Genomic DNA, 18,420 nt, shown 5'->3' on the forward strand with positions numbered 1-18,420 from the left:
ACACTATCATAGTATATAATTTGAATTAAAATTTAGGAATTTATTTTTCTTTCTGATTGATGTTTATTGATTTTTGGCTCCTAATAATAAGTTTGCCTATTCTTTAGTCATTAATCTTTTTTTTTTAAGATTTTATTTATTTATTTGACAGACAGAGCTTACAAGTAGGCAGAGAGGCAGGCAGAGAGAGAGGAGGAAGCAGGCTCCCCACTGAGCAAAGAGCCCGATGTGGGGCTCGATCCCAGGACCCTGGGATCATGACCTGAGCAGAAGGCAGAGGCTTTAACCCACTGAGCCACCCAGGTGCCCCCTTTAGTCATTAATCTTAAAAAAAATTTTCAAATGCACTATTGGGGCTCACTGTTTAAGATATGGCAAGATAAAATGTTTTTAAGTTTGTAACATTGAAAATCATCTCATTCATTTTTTGGTAGATGTAACATGTAATGAATTGTTTAGCTTAAAAAAACTGACAAAGTTAAGTTTATGGATTTATGTTTTTCTTCTGTTTCAGGCTAGGGCAAGTTGTTTTTTTACTTCTTAGTTATAATCCAGTGACTTGGGAGCAGTTTAACATAGATTAAGAAATTTAACAGTTAAATTTTAATTATTTTCTAATTTTTTCTTTACTTGATTACTTAAGGATAAAGTTATTTTACAAACATGTATGCTGACAGAAAGGACATCTGAAAATCAAACACAGCAATTTAACTTTTGTATCTCTCAAAAATGGCTCAAGAACCAGGAATGAATAAGGAATGTGATCGAGAGGATGATATATTTTTATATTCAGAACATCCTTCTGTTCAAAAGTATGAGGACATGTGGACCAAACAAGAAAATTAGAGTGGAAAATAAGTTAAAACTCATCACCAGAGAGTTAAAGCAGAAGTGTGGTGAAATTTTTGAAAAAAAAAAACAAAAAAAACAAAAAAAACAAAATTACTGCTTATCCTAAAGAAGAGTCACTATATGGTCCCTTTAAAGAAGGAGCAAACTTAACGCAAATACCTTCTAATTTGACAAATGATAGATTTGATTTTGAGAAAAAAGATGTATTTGCAGTGCCTGTCTTTGTCACACTTCGGGCATTACCTGAGCAGAAAGAGTCTAGACTCAAAAATGTCGTTCTTTCTCATTCATCCTCGGATTGTAGTTGCCGGTCATCTTCTGATCTTTCCTTAAGTGAAAATAAATCAGACTCTGAAAATGATAACAAATCAGACTTTGAGCAGATTTTTAACAAAAATGAGAGTTTTGATGGTGATAGAGAAAAAAGTAAGGAACCCATGGGTTACATTTGAAGTGAAAGAAGACAGAGAGTTTGACATGCAGATGGCAAAAAGTATAAACCAAACTAGCACTGGTTGTAAATCAGACATTGGCTGTATACCTCAGTCTAGCAATCCAGGAAGCCGTTTTGATTCTTGGCTTGCCTGCTTCAGTGAGATAAGACGAAAGAGTCAAAAGGCACAGTATTTCTGCTGTTACAAACACTTAGAAGAAAACAAAAGACCTATTCTAGAAGCCATTATATGCAGCTAATGACAGTACTAATAACTATAGAAGTATGGATCCCAAATTAGAAAATGGGAGTTCTCCAGCATGTAGTCACAGAACAACAGAAGCGTATCTAAAGGAAGATTTACAGCAAGATGTGAAAAAGTTTAAGGATGAGATAGGCACATGGTCGCCAAACTGTGGAAAGAACCAAGGTGCCCTTCAACGGACGAATGGATAAGGAAGGTGTGGTCCATATACACTATGGAGTATTATGCCTCCATCAGAAAGGATGAATACCCAACTTTTGTAGCAACATGGACAGGACTGGAAGAGATTATGCTGAGTGAAATCAGTCGAGCAGAGAGAGTCAATTATCATATGGTTTCACTTATTTGTGGAGCATAACAAATAGCATGGAGGACAGGGGAGATGGAGAGGAGAAGGAATTTGAGGGAAATTGGAAGGGGAGGTGAACCCTGAGAGACTATGAACTCTGAAAAACAATCTGAGGGTTTTGAAGCGGCGGGCAGTAGGAGGTTGTGGGAACCAGGTGGTGGGTATTGGAGAGGGCATGGATTGCCTGGAGCACTGGGTGTGGTGCAAAAACAATGAATACTGTTACACTGAAAATAAAAAAAATAATAATAATAAAAAAAAGAATGAGATAGGCACGTTGCAGATAGAGTTCCTGTCTTTGGAACGGAGAAACATTGAACTTCAAAAAGAGGTAGAGGTTCACTTTGAGCTGCTCTTTTGTTCTTTTCTTTATCAATGATAGCCATTTTGATTTTCTAGTTATGAAAAGGTTCGTGTATCATATAGAGTTGTCTAAATATGTAATTGTGTTCAGAAATAGATTTCTGCTGTCTAAATGGTAGGAGTGCAGGAAAAAATTCTTATGATTTGTTTTCCTTAAGTTTCTCTGTCAGTCTGCCAAGTGGCATATGAACTGGGAAACTAATTTAGCTCTGTACCTTGTGACTTCATGAATCAAAAACTGTAAAGAAAATTGCTTTAAAAAATACAGTTATCTTGGAGCGCCCAGGTGGCACAGTCAAGCATCCGACTCTTGTTTCTGGCGTGGGTTGTGATGTCAGGGTCATGAGATCAAGCCCAGCCTTCGGCACTTAACTCAGCGTGGAGTCTGCTTTAGTTTCTCTCTCCTTCTCCCTCTGCCCTTCCTCCTTATGATCTCTTTCCCAAATAAATACATTTTAAAAAATATATAATAATTTCTAGATTTTTTTCTTAAGCTTAACTTATTTGAGAGCGAGAGAGCGTGCGTGCGCATGTGTGTGCGTGTGAGAGCACGAGTTGAGAAGAGGCAGAGGGAGAGAGAAAGGGAGAAGCAGACTCTCCTGAGCAGGGAACCTGACCTGGAGCTCTATCCCAGGACCCTGGGATCATGTCCTGAGCCAAAGGCAGAAGCTTAACCACTGAGCCACCCAGGTGTCCCATTTCTAGGGTTTTCATTTCTATCTATTGGCTTAAATATAAATTGCACTTACATCAACAATAAAATGGGAAAGAAACAAGGACAAGAAAGAGGATATAAACAAAAATTTCAGCTAAACCAATCTATTTATTGCTTCTTTTTATTGTTTCAGTATGTGTGGTCTTCTCTGCTTCACTCACTCTTGGAATTTAGAATTCCAACACGATCACTTTGAGATATTTTTAATAACAAATATTTGTATGGTCACTTTTTTTCTCCACATGTTTTTAAAACAGATTCTTTTTTTTAAAGCTTTTTAAAAAATTTAATTATTTGACAGAGAGATAGAAAGAGACTACAAGTACGCAGAGCAGCTGGCAGAGGAAGAGGGAGAGACGGGCTCTCTTCTGAGCAGGGAGCCCGATGTGAGACTCTATCCCAGGACCGCTGGGATCATGACCTAAGCCAAAGGCAGCCGCTTAACAGACTGAGCCACCCATGTGCCCCTAAACAGACTCTTTTTAAAGATTTATTTATTTAGGGACGCCTGGGTGGCTCAGTTGGTTAAGCAGCTGCCTTCGGCTCAGGTCATGATCCCAGCGTCCTGGGATGGAGTCCCACATCGGGCTCCTTGCTCAGCAGGGAGCCTGCTTCTCCCTCTGCCTCTGCCTGCCATTCTGTCTGCCTGTGCTCGCTCTCTCCCCCTCTCTCTCTCTGATAAATAAATAAAATCCAAAAAAAAAAAAAAAAAAAAAGTTAAAAAAAAAAATAATAAAGATTTATTTATTTATTTAGAGAGCGCATGAGCAGGGGGAGGTGCAAAGGGAGAGATAGGGAGGAAGAGAAGCAGACTTCCTACTGAGCATGGAGCCTGATGCAGGACTCCATCCCATGACCCGAAGATCATGACCTAAGCCATAATCAGGAGTCAGAGGCCCAATTAACTGAGCCACCCAGGCACCCCCTCCATATTTTTTTCTTTTTAATCACCATTTTCACACGTTTCTGTTGAGCCAAACCTTCATATTATGTTTAATAAAGTATGGTCCATTTTGACATGTAGGATTTTTATAATGTAAGTAGCATAAACCTTCAACAAACCTTCAGTATTTAACTGGAAGGGAGAAAACTGACTTTCGAGGTGATTCGAATTTTAAAAAACAGATATAAATATAGAGATATCCTTCTTTAAAAGAAAAAGTAGCTAAGCACCTCGTCCCCAATTCAGGTATTAAATTACTGTGCCAGTGTCACACTTTTAATGTATCTGAGTAATTTAATGAATTTGGTAACTTATCTGATTCGGCATTAAAGAATTATATCATCTCTTTTGGTGCCATAAAATGCCACTTTAGGAACTTAGGTAATGCCACTTTAGGAACTTTGGACAAATCATTAACCTTTTTTGGTTTTATCCCCACCATCAGTAGAAAATGGGATTAAAGTTGATAATTACTTTTATACCCTCTACCTATAAAATTTTATGGTTACTAAATGTGGAATTTGGGGAGCATTACTTAGTTACCAGAATTCTGCACTAAGAGCAGATACACTCTGGGTTTTTTTTTTTTTTTTTTTTTTGGTGTGTTGTGGTGGACTTTGGATCATATATTTTAATGAACACTGTCACTTTACTGGTAACCCTAGGGACCAAATGGAAAAAGGATTATAAGAGGCAGTTGGGGGAAAGAATAGCTCAGTCCAAAAAGAGGAAAGCTTCCTGTTTGTTCCTGGAACACCACAATGTCACAGCCTTTAAATCTGACTATTTATGCAAAATCCAGATGGTAAAGACAGAAGACCACAAATTTTGTGTCTTTGTCTTTTTATTTCTTTTTATCTGCTGATCAGATAGGGTAGGGTGGGGAATGTTAGGTAGAAAAGCATGGATGTGAATACAAAATTAAGAAAGCCCTTTTTTGAAAATTTGGAAAATTCTGCTACTTTAATTTTATTTATTTATTTTAAAGATTTTATTTATTTGACAGAGAGTGAGAGGGAGGGAGAGAGTGAGAGAGCAGGCACACACAAGCAGGGGGAGGTACTGGCAGAAGGAGAAGCAGGTCTGGACTCGAGCATGGTCGATACTTATCCACGAAGGTACCCATGCATCCCAGTTCCTCTCTTTTTATTGAAATAGAAATGAAGCAGAATTTATAAAAATTGCAATTACTTGTAATGATAACCACAAAATATTTTTGTGAATTAAAATTACGGCAAACTAAGAGTCAAATGATATAATTATTGAAAAAAGTTCTAGGATGCCGGGGTACCTCAGTTGGTTAAGAGCCTGCCTTTGGCTCGGGTCATGATCCCAGGGTCCTGGGATGGGGTCCTGCACTGGGCTCCCTGCTCAGTAGGGAGCCTCCTTCTCCCTCTGCCGGCACCTCCTCCTGCTTGTGCTCTCTCTCTCTCTCTGATGAATAAATAAATAAAATCTTTAAAACATGAATAAAAAATGAATAAAAAGTTCTTTTTAATGAATAAACTAGTAACGATTATCCTTTGTACCAAACTTCCATTAAAGATTGAAGAAACGAAGAGGCACCAAAATGATGAAACGGCAGTATTAGAAAGCATATATGCTTCTGCTGCTGCTGGACTAATGCATCCAATAGGGAGTGGAAAAACTGATAACAACCTATGTCCTATTACGGAAAATGAAGAATCTGATGGGTAAGCCTATAGCAATATTTAAATAGTAGGTAATAATTATTTTCCTATAAAACAAACTCTAGTTGGAACTAACATTCATGATTAACAAATTTTTATGGTTTTTAGTAAGACTGTTTCAATTTGGGTGCTAATCAGAAAAATTTAAATAATGAGATGCCATTTTTGTAGTCATAGTGATAAATATTCTATTTAAAAATTAACAACCAAAGTTAGCAAATGTGAGGAAAAGGGCATTCTTATATACTGTTGTTAAATAAAATTGGTAAATCCTTTCTAAAGGGTGATTTAGCATTGTGTTTCAAAAACTTTAAATATTCTGTCTCTTTATGCCAAGAGCTTCATTGCCAGGACTAGATCCTATAGGAAAACACGACTTGTGTAAACACACACACACACACACATTCTAAGGAAATTTATTATACATTGTTATATATAAAAAATATGACATGTTAAGGATATTTATTATAGCATTATTTCATATAAAAAAGTTGGAGATAGTCTAAGTATCTGTCAATAGGGAAGTAAATTTTCACCCCTGTAAAACAATGTAGTATGCGACTGAAAAAATGAGTTTAGGTCTACAAGGTACTGATTGTTTAACAAAGTATATTTAAAGTTTTTGGTTTGATGTCATATTTTATGCAAATTTTGGAATACTTTTATCTACTTATTTATTTTTCTATCCCAGCATTTTTTTTTCTTTTCTTTTTTTTAAATTATGCTATGGTAGTCACCATAGCCTCATTAGTTTTTGATGTAGTGTTCTGTGATTCGTTGTTTGTGTATAACACCCAGGGCTCCATGCAATGCATGCCCTACTTAATACCCATCATTGGGCTCACTCAACTCCCCCACCCCACTCCCCTTTAAAGGCCTCAGTTTGTTCCGCAAGTCAGTCGACATGCATAAACCAAGTGTCTCAGGTAGATGCTGGGAAAACTAAATGAGATAAAGGGTGGTTCTTGTCCTGAAGATGCTTCCACACTTTCCTTCCTATTCCTTGGGGTTCCCGAAGAACAGACGCGTCCCTGTATGTGTTATTCAGCCTCCTCTCTGCTGGTGCAGGTGCAGGAGAGAAGAGGCTCAGAGCAGCGGCCTTGGAAAGAGACGCGTCATCACTAAACCCAAGGCCAGGGTGACCTCTAGCACCCAAGGCCCCCAGCTATGCCAGACTCTGATTCTGACTTGCTTTCCGCATTCGCTTCCTCTACTCATCTACTCAACAGGCGTTGCTCAGACCCCAGAGTGTGCTCAGGGCTGGGGAGGGGGAGTTGGGGGACTATGTCCCTGCCCCGGAAAGCCCCCCTGCTTGAGGAGAAGGATGCATGTGGACAGGCCTGTGATGGGCATCTCCGAGCTACAGAGGTGGGAGGGAGAGGGCGTCCTCCAGCCTAGACTTGGGGGCAGAGGGGTGATGCTGGGCGAAGTTTCTCAACCTTTAAGGGGGATAGGAGATAGGTGAGTGGAGTCAGGGACAGGGACAGGGCAACAGGGCAATTCATGTGCATTAAAGAGATGGATTGAAGTAGCTTTCATGTCTTCACTGACACCCCTATTGTTAACATAATAAGAGCACTGGACCTCAGTTTCTTTGTCTGTCAAATGGGAATAATGAAGCCAGCCTCCTAGAGTAACATCCATGAGGAGGAACATGTCATGCACAATGTAAAGCATTCTGGCAGTTCCTACTATGGAGTAAAATGCTCAAAATGTCCTTGTTAATAATGACAATGATGATTATTGCTTCTAGCAAGTAATAGTGTTTTCCATATACATAGCAGCATGGTAAAGATTTTTTTTTTCTTAACGTACTGGATTTTTCAAAGTGAGTTAAGAAGTAGCATGCTCCCAGCAAGTTTAAGCTAATATCCATATCCCCGTGTTTGTTCTCATGTGCACACACCTAGGAGTTTTACAAATACACATTAAAATTCCGCCCCCCCCAAAAGCCTGTTTGATTCCCAGAGTCCATAGTCTCTCAGGGTTCATCTCCCCGTCTGATTTCCCCCCCTTCATTTTCCCCTTCCTTCCAATGTTCTCCATGTTATTCCTTATGTTCCACAAATAAGTGAAACCATGTCATAATTGTCTTTCTCTGTTTGACTTATTTCACTCAGCATCATCTCCTTCAGTTCCATCACATTGATGCAGATGTTGGTATTCACCCTTTTTGATGGCTGAGGAATATTCCATTGTATGTATGGACCATATCTTCTTTATCCATCGTCTGTTGAAGGGTACCTCTGCTCCTTCCACAGTTTGGCTATTGACATTGCTGCTATGAACATTGGGATGCATATGGCCCTTCTTTTCACTACATCTGTATCTTTGGGGTAAATACCCAGTAATGCAATTGCTGGGTCTTAGGGTAGCTCTGTTTTTAACTTTTTGTGGAACCTCCACACTATTTTCCAAAGCTGCTGCACCAACTTGCATTCCCACCAACAGTGTAACAGGGTTCCCCTTTCTCCACATTCTCTCCAACACTTGTTGTTTCCTGTCCTGTTAATTTTGGCCATTCTAGCTGGTGGAAGGTGGTATCTCATTGTGGTTTTGATTTGAATTTCCCTGATGGCTAATGATGATGAACATTTTTTCATGTGTCTGTTAGCCATTTGTATGTCTTCTTTGGAGAAGTGTCTGTTCATGTCTTCTGCCTGTTTTTTAATATAACTTTCTATTTTTTTATTACAATATGATGTATTATTAGCCCCAGGGGTACAGGTCTATGAATCACCAGGTTTACACACTTCACAGCACTCACCATAGCATATACCTTCCCCAATGTCTGTAACTCAACTACCCTCTCCATACCCCACTCCCGCCGGCAACCCTCAGTTTTGTGAGATTAAGAGTCTCTTATGATTTGTCTCCCTCCCGATCCCATCTTGTTTCATTTATTCTTTTCTTACCCCCCAAACACCCTGCATTGCCTCTCAACTTCCTCATATCAGGGAGATCATATGATCATTGTCTTTCTCTGACTGACTTATTTTGCGCAGCATAATACCCTCTAGTTCCATCCACATTGTTGCAAATGGCAAGATTTCATTTCTTTTGATGGCTGCATAGTATTCCATTGTATATATATATATACACACCACATCTTCTTTATCCATTCATGTGTGGATGGATATCTAGGTTCTTTCCATCATTTGGCTATTGTGGACATTGCTGCTATACACATTCCGCTGCACGTGCCCCTTCGGATACCTACATTTGTATCTTTAGGGTAAATACCCTGTAGTGTGATTGCTGGGTCGTAGTGTAGCTCTATTTTCAACTTTTTGAGGAACCTCCATGCTGTTTTCTGAAGTGGTTGCATCAGCTTGCATTCCCACCAACAGTGTAGGAGGGTTCCCTTTTCTCCACATTCTCGCCAGCATCTGTCATTTTCTGACTTGTTAATTTTAGCCATTCTGACTGGTGTGAGGTGGTATCTCATTGTGGTTTTGATTTGTATTTCCCTGATGCTGAGTGATGTGGAGCACTTTCTCATGTGTCTGTTGTTCTGCACATTTTTTGACTTGATTATTTGTTTTTTGGGTGTGGAGTTTGGGAAGTACTTTATAGATCTTGGATACCAGCCCTTTATTTGTAGTGTCAGTTTTGAATATCTTCTTCCATTCTGTGGGTTGTCTCTGTTTTGTTGACTGTTTCCTTTGCTGTGCAGAAGGTTTTTATCTTGAGGAAGTCCCAAAAGTTCATTTTCACTTTTGTTTCCTTTGCCTTTGGAGACATGTTTTGAAAGAAGTTGCTGTGGCTGATGTCGAAGAGGTTACTACCTGTGTGCTGCTCTAGGATTTTGATGGATTCCTGTCTCACATTGAGGTCTTTCATCCATTTAGAGTTTATCTTTGTGTATGGTGTAGGAGAATGGTCGAGTTTTGTGAAAAATAGAATACTTTTACTATCTGCTGTGTTGCAAAAGGAAGTTACCTGCTATTCTGGCACTCTTATTACCAACAAAATGGCTAGTCACTAGGTTTTGGTTTTGGTTCCTAATGCATGAGTGCTCAAATGTTGGACCCTCAAATTGATCTGAGTATTACCAAGAGATTTCATATGTCAACTTGTCCCATGTTCTATACAAACATTTGATTTGATCCCTGTGCTATAAACCAAGATGTCACTAATGCGTTGAATCTTCTTCTTAAGGTAACTTGCGCACGTGTTATTATCCTTCCTTTTTAAAGAGAATCTATTTCTACATGTGCCACACCAAAATTTTCAATAGTGACTTCATATTATAGAATTTATGAGAATTCAGTTTACAAAATAGGAATATTTTCTGCATTCTCAACCCCTTGTACTTCTCTTACAGAATTTTAATATGACTAATTATTTTGGATAGTAGAAGATATCCTAGAGTTAGATGATTTTTATCAAGCATGAAATACTGCTGTTGGAACTTAGAGTTTTTCTGTGGTCTTTCTAAGCATAAAAATTGATAATCAGATTATATAATATTATATATCTAGAAAAGTTTTTAAGGAGTCTTTTGCTTGTATAATTTCATGAATTATTTAATGCCTTGGTCTGGCTTCTTTTTAAAGATTTTATTTGTTTATATTAGAGAGAGAGTTGGGGATGAGGTGTGGTGGTGGGGAGAGGGACAAGCGGGCTTGTCACTGAGAGCAGAGCCCTGTGCAGGACTAGATCCCACAACCCTGAGATCATGACCTGAGCCCAAACCAAGAGTCGGAGACTTAGCAGACTAAGCCACTCAAGCGTTCCCTTTGTCTGGCACTTCAAAAAAACAAAACAAAACAGAGATACAAACAAAAAAAAATTTAGTGCTACATGTATGTAATTTAAAAAATTTCAAAATATTACAAAAGTACTTGTGTAAGGATTGAACTAAAGAAGAAAATTAAGTCATCTATGATCATTCCACTTAGCTATGAAATCCTTAAAAGAACCATGTACACTCAGTGATCCTTATTTCCCTCCCATTCACTATTGAATTCTCACTAGTAATTTCCAGTCCCATTACACCAGAATTGAGTTTTCAAAGGTTACCACTGATTTTCATTTTTTTTTAAGACTTTATTTATTTGACAGAGAGAGATCACAAGTAGGCAGAGAGGCAGGCAGAGAGAGAGAGAGAGAGGAGGAAGCAGGCTCCTCACTGATCAGAGAGCCCGAGGTGGGACTCGATCCCAGAACCCTGAGATCATGACCTGAGCCGAAGGCAGAGGCTTAACCCACTGAGCCACCCAGGCGCCCCACCACTGATTTTCATTCTAATAAATCTAGACATAATTTCTTAGATCTCATTTTATTTAACCTATCAGCAATATTTGACCCATTGGAAAACTCTCTTCTCCAAAATTCTATCTTCATTTAGCTTTCAAGATATCATTCACTCACCTGGATACCCCCTGCCTTTCTAGTCTGTACATCTCAGCCCGATTTGCTTCTTTCTCCTCATTCTCCACGTCTTCCACATTGAAGTCTTCCAGGAATCAGTCCTTGATCTTCCTTCTCTTGACTTTTACTATCTTGTATATTCTTGTATATTCTAATGATCCTCAAGGTTGTATCTCCAGCCCACATCTCTCTGTGGAATTCCAGACCTACATATAAAACCACCTATTTGATATTTCTTTGGGATAGTTATTGGGTATTGCAAACTTAACATGTCCAAAATTGAACTACTGATATTCTTTCTTATACCTGCCCTTCTTGTCTTTCCCAATTAAGTTAATGACAATTCTTCTAGTTGCTCTGCCAAAAAACTTGGTATTATCTTTGACTCCTGTCTTTTTCTTTTTCATACATGTCCCATCTACTCTGTCAGCAAATCTTGTCAGGTCTTCCTTCAAAATATATCCAGAAGCCAAACACATCCTCCGTGACCAAGCCACTGTCATCTGTTGTCTGTATAAGTGTAATAATTAACTAATTGGTCTTCTTGTTTGTTTGTTCTTTTGCCTTTTCTTTTTCCATTAATTCTAAACACAGTGGATCTTTTAAAACACAAGTCAGATTATGTCTTCCTCTGCTCAAACCCCAATTGTCTCCGATTTCACTCAGAGTATGTGCCGAAGTTTTTTCTAACACCTACAAGGCCTTGTATGATCTATTCATCTCGGGTCTCTCCCTATTGCTTACCACCTCTCCTTGATTTGAACTCCTATTTTCTGTCCTTTTCACTCCATTGAGGCACACTGAATGTTTTTCTTTTTTTTTCTTTTTTGCTCACTATAAACACTTTGAGCATACCTCTCTACTTGCTGTTGACTCTGTCTGGAGTGCTTTTCCCAACAATACTCTTATGGCTTGCTTGCTCCTTGCTCCTTCCTTTTTTTTTTTTTTTTTTTAAAGTTTTGCTTAAAAATTAAGGCCTTTCGGGGTGCCGAGGTGGCTCAGTGGGTTGAATCTCTGCCTTCAGCTCAGGTCATGATGCGGGGGTCCTGGGATGGAGCTCTGTATAGGACTCTCTGCTCAGCAGAAGGCCTGCTTCCCCCCCTCTCTCTGCCTGCCTCTCTGTCTACTTATGATCTCTTTCTCTGTCAAATAAATAAATAAAATCTTAAAAAAAAATTAAGGCCTTTCTTGGTTATCCCGATTTCTTGGTTATCGTATATTTCAGGAAATATCCTGATTTCTTGGTTATCCTATAGCACATTTCTCTGCTTTAGTTTCTCTCCTCTACTACTGGCTATTTTGCCTGTGTAGTTTATTGTTTATTGTATTTACTTCACTCATGAGTAGATCTGTTCATTGCCATGTTCTCAGTGCCTAGAAAATGTTCTAGCATATATAGTTCTATTCAATATATGTTTATTGAGTGAATGGGGTTTAAACTGCATATACTGTTTTTAACATAATACTAATTCTCACTTAAACAAAAGGAAAGTTTGACATGGGTCCCTTCTGACAATTTAACCTGTCAGTTGTATGCATTTTTTTTTAAAAATTTTTGGGGGCCCAATATTGTGGTTACTTGCTACTTATTCTTTTACTGGTATTCATGTTAGTTTTAATTATAGTAAAATGGATCAAAGGAATCACAAACTTCATTTATATTTTATTAAGGAAAATGAAATATGATGGTATTTTTTTTTAACCAATTAAAGTCTGTTTATTTATAATGAGACAAAACATTACAATCTGTTCAACACTGGGCTGGACACTGCAGTGATTGGGGGCAGGGAGGGAGGGGCAGGCCAAGGCCTCTGAGCTCGATTATGAATGTCCAAGGCAAAACCTTCCAGAAGACTCTTCCTGACCCCTCGGGGCAGAAATAAAAATCACATGTCACCATTGCTTCAGATGAGAGAGAACACCAAGCTGGGCCTCAGCATATCGCCAAGGTCAGTGCAGAGGTGAGGACAGGTCAGCGAGCCGGGGACCTGTCCCTGAGGGGCCCACTGCCAGTCAGGAGGTGGTTGGAGGAGGAAAAGTGCTTCTCCGGTCCATGGCTCGCCCTCCTCTTGAGAACACCTTTCTCCCACCCCGAGAGTGGAGGCAGCCCCAGGCTGGGCAGTTCTGGGGGAGGGGAGCATGGCAGTCACTGGGCCTCGGCTCCCTGCCTGGTTGCTCTCCCTTCTCCTGCCCTAAGGCTGGCACACCACAGCAATGGCTCCATGATGCTGCAGCAATAATTGCTTGCAGGAAGATCCTTCTTTTTTGGATGTTAAATGTTAACTAGAATAGTTCTCTAACAGTTTTAAAACAATAATTGCTAGTTTTGTTTTTGTTTTCAGTGCTCTTAGGGGCTCATGATCAATTCCTAAATTAATAATCTCTTGTGGGAAATTTAGTCTTTTTGTGAGTTTATGTAGCTATATGCTAATAATATTCTCTTGCATGCATTTAGTCCATGAAAAAATAATTATAATTTTGTATTAGTAAATCTAGCTTTTTATATTAGGATTAAATAGTAAGCTAAAAGTATACAAAAGTTACCAAATTATTTTCTTTAAGAAAATTAAAAAGAAATTATTTGTGAGAGAGAGAGTATGAGCAGGAGGGGAGTGGCAAAGGGAAAGGGAGAAGCTCAGTGGGGAGCCTGATTTGGGGTTTGATCCCAGGACCTGGAGATCATGACCTGAGCTGAAGGCAGACCTTATCCGACTGAGCCACCCAGGCACCCCCAATAATTTTATTTTCAAACAAAATTAATCACATTATTGCTATTTTTGACATGTGAGTATTGTTGAATTTTGTCCAGATTTTTTGACGTATAATTGACAGGTAACTGTGTAAGTGTAAGGTATACCTGTATTACTTTAATACACTTTTATATTGTAAAATGACAATAGTGTTAATAGCTCTATCACCTCACATAATTATAATTTCTTTTTTAGCAACTCTTTTAGCAACTTTCAAATATATAACAGTATTATTAACTGTAATCACCATTCTGTCCATTAGATCCTCAGATCTTTCTAATCTTGTAACAGGAAGTTTATACCCTTTAGCCAATATCTACCCATTTCCCTCAGCTTCCTACCCCTGGCAACCACAAATCTATAAATGTGTTTTTTTTCAAGATTCCATGTGTAAGTCAGATCATAGAGTATTTATCTTTTTGCATGACTTCCTTCACTTAGCTTAATTCCCTCAGGGTTTATTCATGTTGTTGCAGATGGCAGGGTTTCCCTCTTTTTTTGTGGCTAAAAATATTCCATTGTAAATGTATACCACATTTTATTTTTTTTTTTATTTATTTTTTTTTTTTAAAGATTTTATTTATTTATTTGACAGAGAGAAATCACAAGTAGATGGAGAGGCAGGCAGAGAGAGAGAGAGGGAAGCAGGCTCCCTGCTGAGCAGAGAGCCCGATGCGGGACTCGATCCCAGGACCCTGAGATCATGACCTGAGCCGAAGGCAGCGGCTTAACCCACTGAGCCACCCAGGCGCCCCCTGTATACCACATTTTAAAATCAGTGGATCCACTGATGGGCACATAGGTTGTTTCTGTGTCTTGGCTGTTGTAAATAATGCTGCCGTAAACGTAGAGGCACAGATACCTCTTTGAGATACTGATTCCTTTCTGTCAGAATGTTCCCAGAAATGGGATTACTGGATATTCTGATAGTTCTATTTTTTCGTTTTTTGAGGAACCTCCACACTGTTTTGCATAGTGGCTGTACCAGTTTACAGTCCTGTAACAGTGTGTAAGGATTCCCTTTTCTGTACATCTTTTTCAGTGGTATCTCTTCCCTTTTTGATGTAAGCCATTTTAACAGGTATGAGGTGATAGATACATCATTATTGTTTTGATATGCATTTCCCTGATGAATAGTGATGTTGAGCCCATTTTTTGGTCCTGTTGGCCATTTGAATATCTTCTGAGGAAAGCTGTCTATTAAGATGCCTTGCCCAGTTTTTAATTGAATTGTTTTTTTGCTGTTGAATTGTATGAATTTCTTATATACTTTACATATTAACCTTTTTTCAGATAGTGTGGTTTACACATATTTTCATCCATTCTGTAGGTTGCTTTTTCATTATGTTCTTGTTTCTGCTTTGTTTTTTAGATTTTATTTAAATTCAACTTAGTTAACATACATTGTATTATTAGTTTCAGGGGTAGACTTTAGTGATTCATCACTTGCATGTAACACCCAGTGCTCATCACAAGCGCCCTCCCTAATGCCCACCACACAGTTAGACCATCTTCCCGCCCACCTCCCCTCCGGCAGCCCTCTTTCTTTCCTCTCATTAAGAGTCCCTTACGGTTTGCTTCCATCTCTGTTTTTATTTTATTTTTTCCTTTCCTTCCCCTATATATTCAACGTAAATGGAACTAGAGTGTTGCTCGTTTCTTTTGCCGTGCAGAAACATTGCTTGTTCCACTGTTTTTGCTTTTGTTGCTTGTACTTTTGATGTCACATCCAAAATCATTGCCAACATCAATGTCAGGGAAATTTCCCCCTGTTTTCTTGTAGGAGTTTTATGGTTTAAGGTTATATATTTAAGTCTTTAACCCAGTTTTGGTTAATTTTTGTGAGTATAAGTTAGGGGTCCGGTTTCATTCTCTGCATGTGAATATCCAGTTTTCTCAGGATCATTTATTGAAGAGATTATCTTTTCTTCCTTGAGTGTGCTCAGCTCCATCATCAATTTTAGTTGATTAGATCCATGGGTTTATTGTCCGGTTCTTGATTCTGTTTTTTTAGGGTTTAAAAATTTTTTTTTTTTAGGGCGCCTGGGTGGCTCAGTGGGTTAAGCCGCTGCCTTCGGCTCAGGTCATGATCTCGGGGTCCTGGGATCGAGTCCCGCATCGGGCTCTCTGCTCAGCAGGGAGCCTGCTTCCTCCTCTCTCTATCTCTGCCTGCCTCTCTGCCTACTTGTGATCTCTCTCTGTCAAATAAATAAAATCTTTAAAAAAAAATTTTTTTTTTTTATGAACGGTTATCCTATTTTGATTACTATACCTTTGTAACAGTTTGAAAACAGGAAGTGTGGTGCTTCCACCTATGTTCTTTCCCAGGATTGATTTGCTTATTTGGGGTGTTTTTTGTTCCATGTAAATTTAAGGATTCATTTTCCTATTTCTCTGAAAAACATTACTGGAATTTTGACAGGGATTGCGTTGAATCTACGAGTGGCTTTGAGTCATGAGATATTTAGTGTTGATTTTTCTAATCCGTAAATAATGAGCTATCTTCCTCTTTGTGTATCTGATATTTCTTTTATCAAAGTCTCATAGTTTTTAGTGTATATATCTTTCACCTCGTTGGTTAAATTTATTCCTAAGTATTTTGTTCTTTTTGATGCTTTTGTGAATGGCATTTTTAAATTTCTTTTTCAGATTTTTTTGGTTCATGTATAGAAATGTAACGGATTTGTATATGTAGATTTTGTATGCTTCATCTTTGCTAGTTTTAACAGCTTTTTGGTGGTGTCTTCAGGATTTTCTATATGTAAGATCATATCCTCTGCAGACAATGACAGTTTGGTTTCTTCTTTTCTGATCTGGATGCCTTTCATTTTTTTTTATCTAGTCTGATATTGAATACGAGTGGTAAATTGGACACCTTTGTCTTATTCTTGAACTTAGAGGAAAAACTTTCAGTGTTTTGCCACTGAGAATGATGTTAGCTGTGGGTTTTTTGTATGTGGCCTTAATTATGTTCAGGTATGATACTTTGGTACTCACTTTATTGAGAGTGTTTATCATGAAAAGATGTTGAATTTTGTCAAATGTTTTTTCTGCATATATTGAGATGATCATATAATTTTTTTTTCATTCTGTTAATGTTTATCAAACTTACAGATTTGATTTGATTTCTGTAGGATAATTTTGCTCAGTAAAGTATTCTTGGTTGGCAGTTCTTTTCTCTCAGCATTTTTTTAAAAGATTTGATTTATTTATTTGACAAAGAGAAAGAGATCACAAGTAGGCAGAACAGGAGGCCTAGAGAGCAGGGGAAGGAGGCTCCCCACTGAGCAGAGAGCCCAATGTGGGGCTCAATCCCAGGACCCTGAGATCATGACCTGAGCTGAAGGCAGAGGCCCAGCCCACTGAGCCACCCAGATACCCCTCTCTCAGCATTTTGGAAGATACACTCCCATTCTTCTCCTGGTATGTAAGGTTTCTGCTGAGAAATTGCTAATAGCCTTATGGGGGTTCACTTGTAGGTGACAAGATTCTTTTCTCTTGCTGCTTTTGTGATTCTCTCTTTGATTTTTATTTTCAACAGTTTTATTATAATGTGTTTTGGAGAAAATCTCTTTACGTTGAATTTGTTTGATGACCGAGCTTCATAAACTTGAGTTCTTACCCATGACTTCTTTAAGCCTTATGTCTTTTTCTCCCTCTCTTCTCCTTCCAGTACTGCAGTAATTTACACGTTGTTTCTTTTAGTGGTATCCCGTAGTCACATAGGCGTTTCTCACTCTTTTTCTTTCTTTTTTCTTTGTTCTCCACTGATTGGATAATTTGAAACTTTTAAAATTTAAAAACTTTAAATTCACAGTAGTTTTTTTGGATGCATTTTCATCTCAATGATTTCTTTTCTTTTCTCTCTCTTTTTTAAAAGATTTTATTTTTATTTGTTTGACACAGAGAGAAAGATCACAAGTAGGCAGAGAGGCAGGCAGAGAAAGAGGGGGAAGCAGGGAGCCTGATGCCGGCCTGGATCCAAGGACCCTGAAATCATGATGGGAGCTGAAGGCAGACGCTTAACCAACTGAGCCACCCAGGTGCCCCCTGTCAGTGATTTCTATTGCTTTTTTTCATTTCATTCACTGTATTATTCAGCTCCAGAATTTTTTAGTTCTTTTTTAACTATTTCCAGCTCTTTTAAAAAGTACATATTTTATTTATGCGAGAGAGAAAGCGAAAGAGATCAAATTGGGGGAGGGACAGAGAGAGGGAGAGAGAATGTCAAGCAGACCTGGGGCTTGATCCCACAACCCTGAGGTCATGACCTGGGCTGAAACCAAGAGTCAGACACTTAACTGACTGAGCCACCCAGGTGCCCTTCCAACTCTTCATTAAACTTCTCATTTTGTTCATCTAGTATTTTCCTCACTTTATTAAACTGACTTTTTTTTTTTTGAAAGATTTTGTTTGTTTATTTATTTATTTATTTTAGAGCATGTGTGTGAGCCAGGCGAGTAGCAGAGGGAGAGGGACATGCAGACTATGAACTGAGCATAAGCCCGATGCAGGGGTGGATCTCATGACCTTGCGATCATGACCTGAAACAAAATAAAAGGTCAGGCGCTTAACAGACTGAGCAACCCAGGCACCCCTGAATTGGCTTTTTGTGTTTTCTTGTAGCTCACTGAGTTTCCTTAAAACTGCTATTTTGAACTCTTTTTTGGATAAACTATTGAT

The 18,420-nt window shown here is 38.6% G+C and overlaps 1 protein-coding gene across 14 annotated transcripts in view; it reads left to right on the top strand.

Annotated features, from left to right (window-relative positions):
* LOC116594363 (ankyrin repeat domain-containing protein 26-like) overlaps positions 1–18,420 on the top strand; it is a 636,289-nt gene that overhangs the window by 74,605 nt on the left and 543,264 nt on the right. For 4 of the 14 annotated variants that reach the window (XM_032349687.1, XM_032349685.1, XM_032349688.1 and 1 more), the window contains one exon: positions 5,466–5,614. The exons of 9 other annotated variants lie outside the window; for them this stretch is intronic. In XM_032349687.1, coding sequence (XP_032205578.1) covers positions 5,466–5,614 — 149 coding nt within the window. Of the gene's footprint in view, positions 1–5,465; positions 5,615–18,420 lie in introns of those variants that run through there. One more of the 14 variants, XM_032349695.1, reaches the window with a different exon arrangement.

Source organism: Mustela erminea, chromosome 6 (assembly GCF_009829155.1).
Source record: "Mustela erminea isolate mMusErm1 chromosome 6, mMusErm1.Pri, whole genome shotgun sequence".
Classification (NCBI taxonomy): Eukaryota; Metazoa; Chordata; class Mammalia; order Carnivora; family Mustelidae; genus Mustela; species Mustela erminea.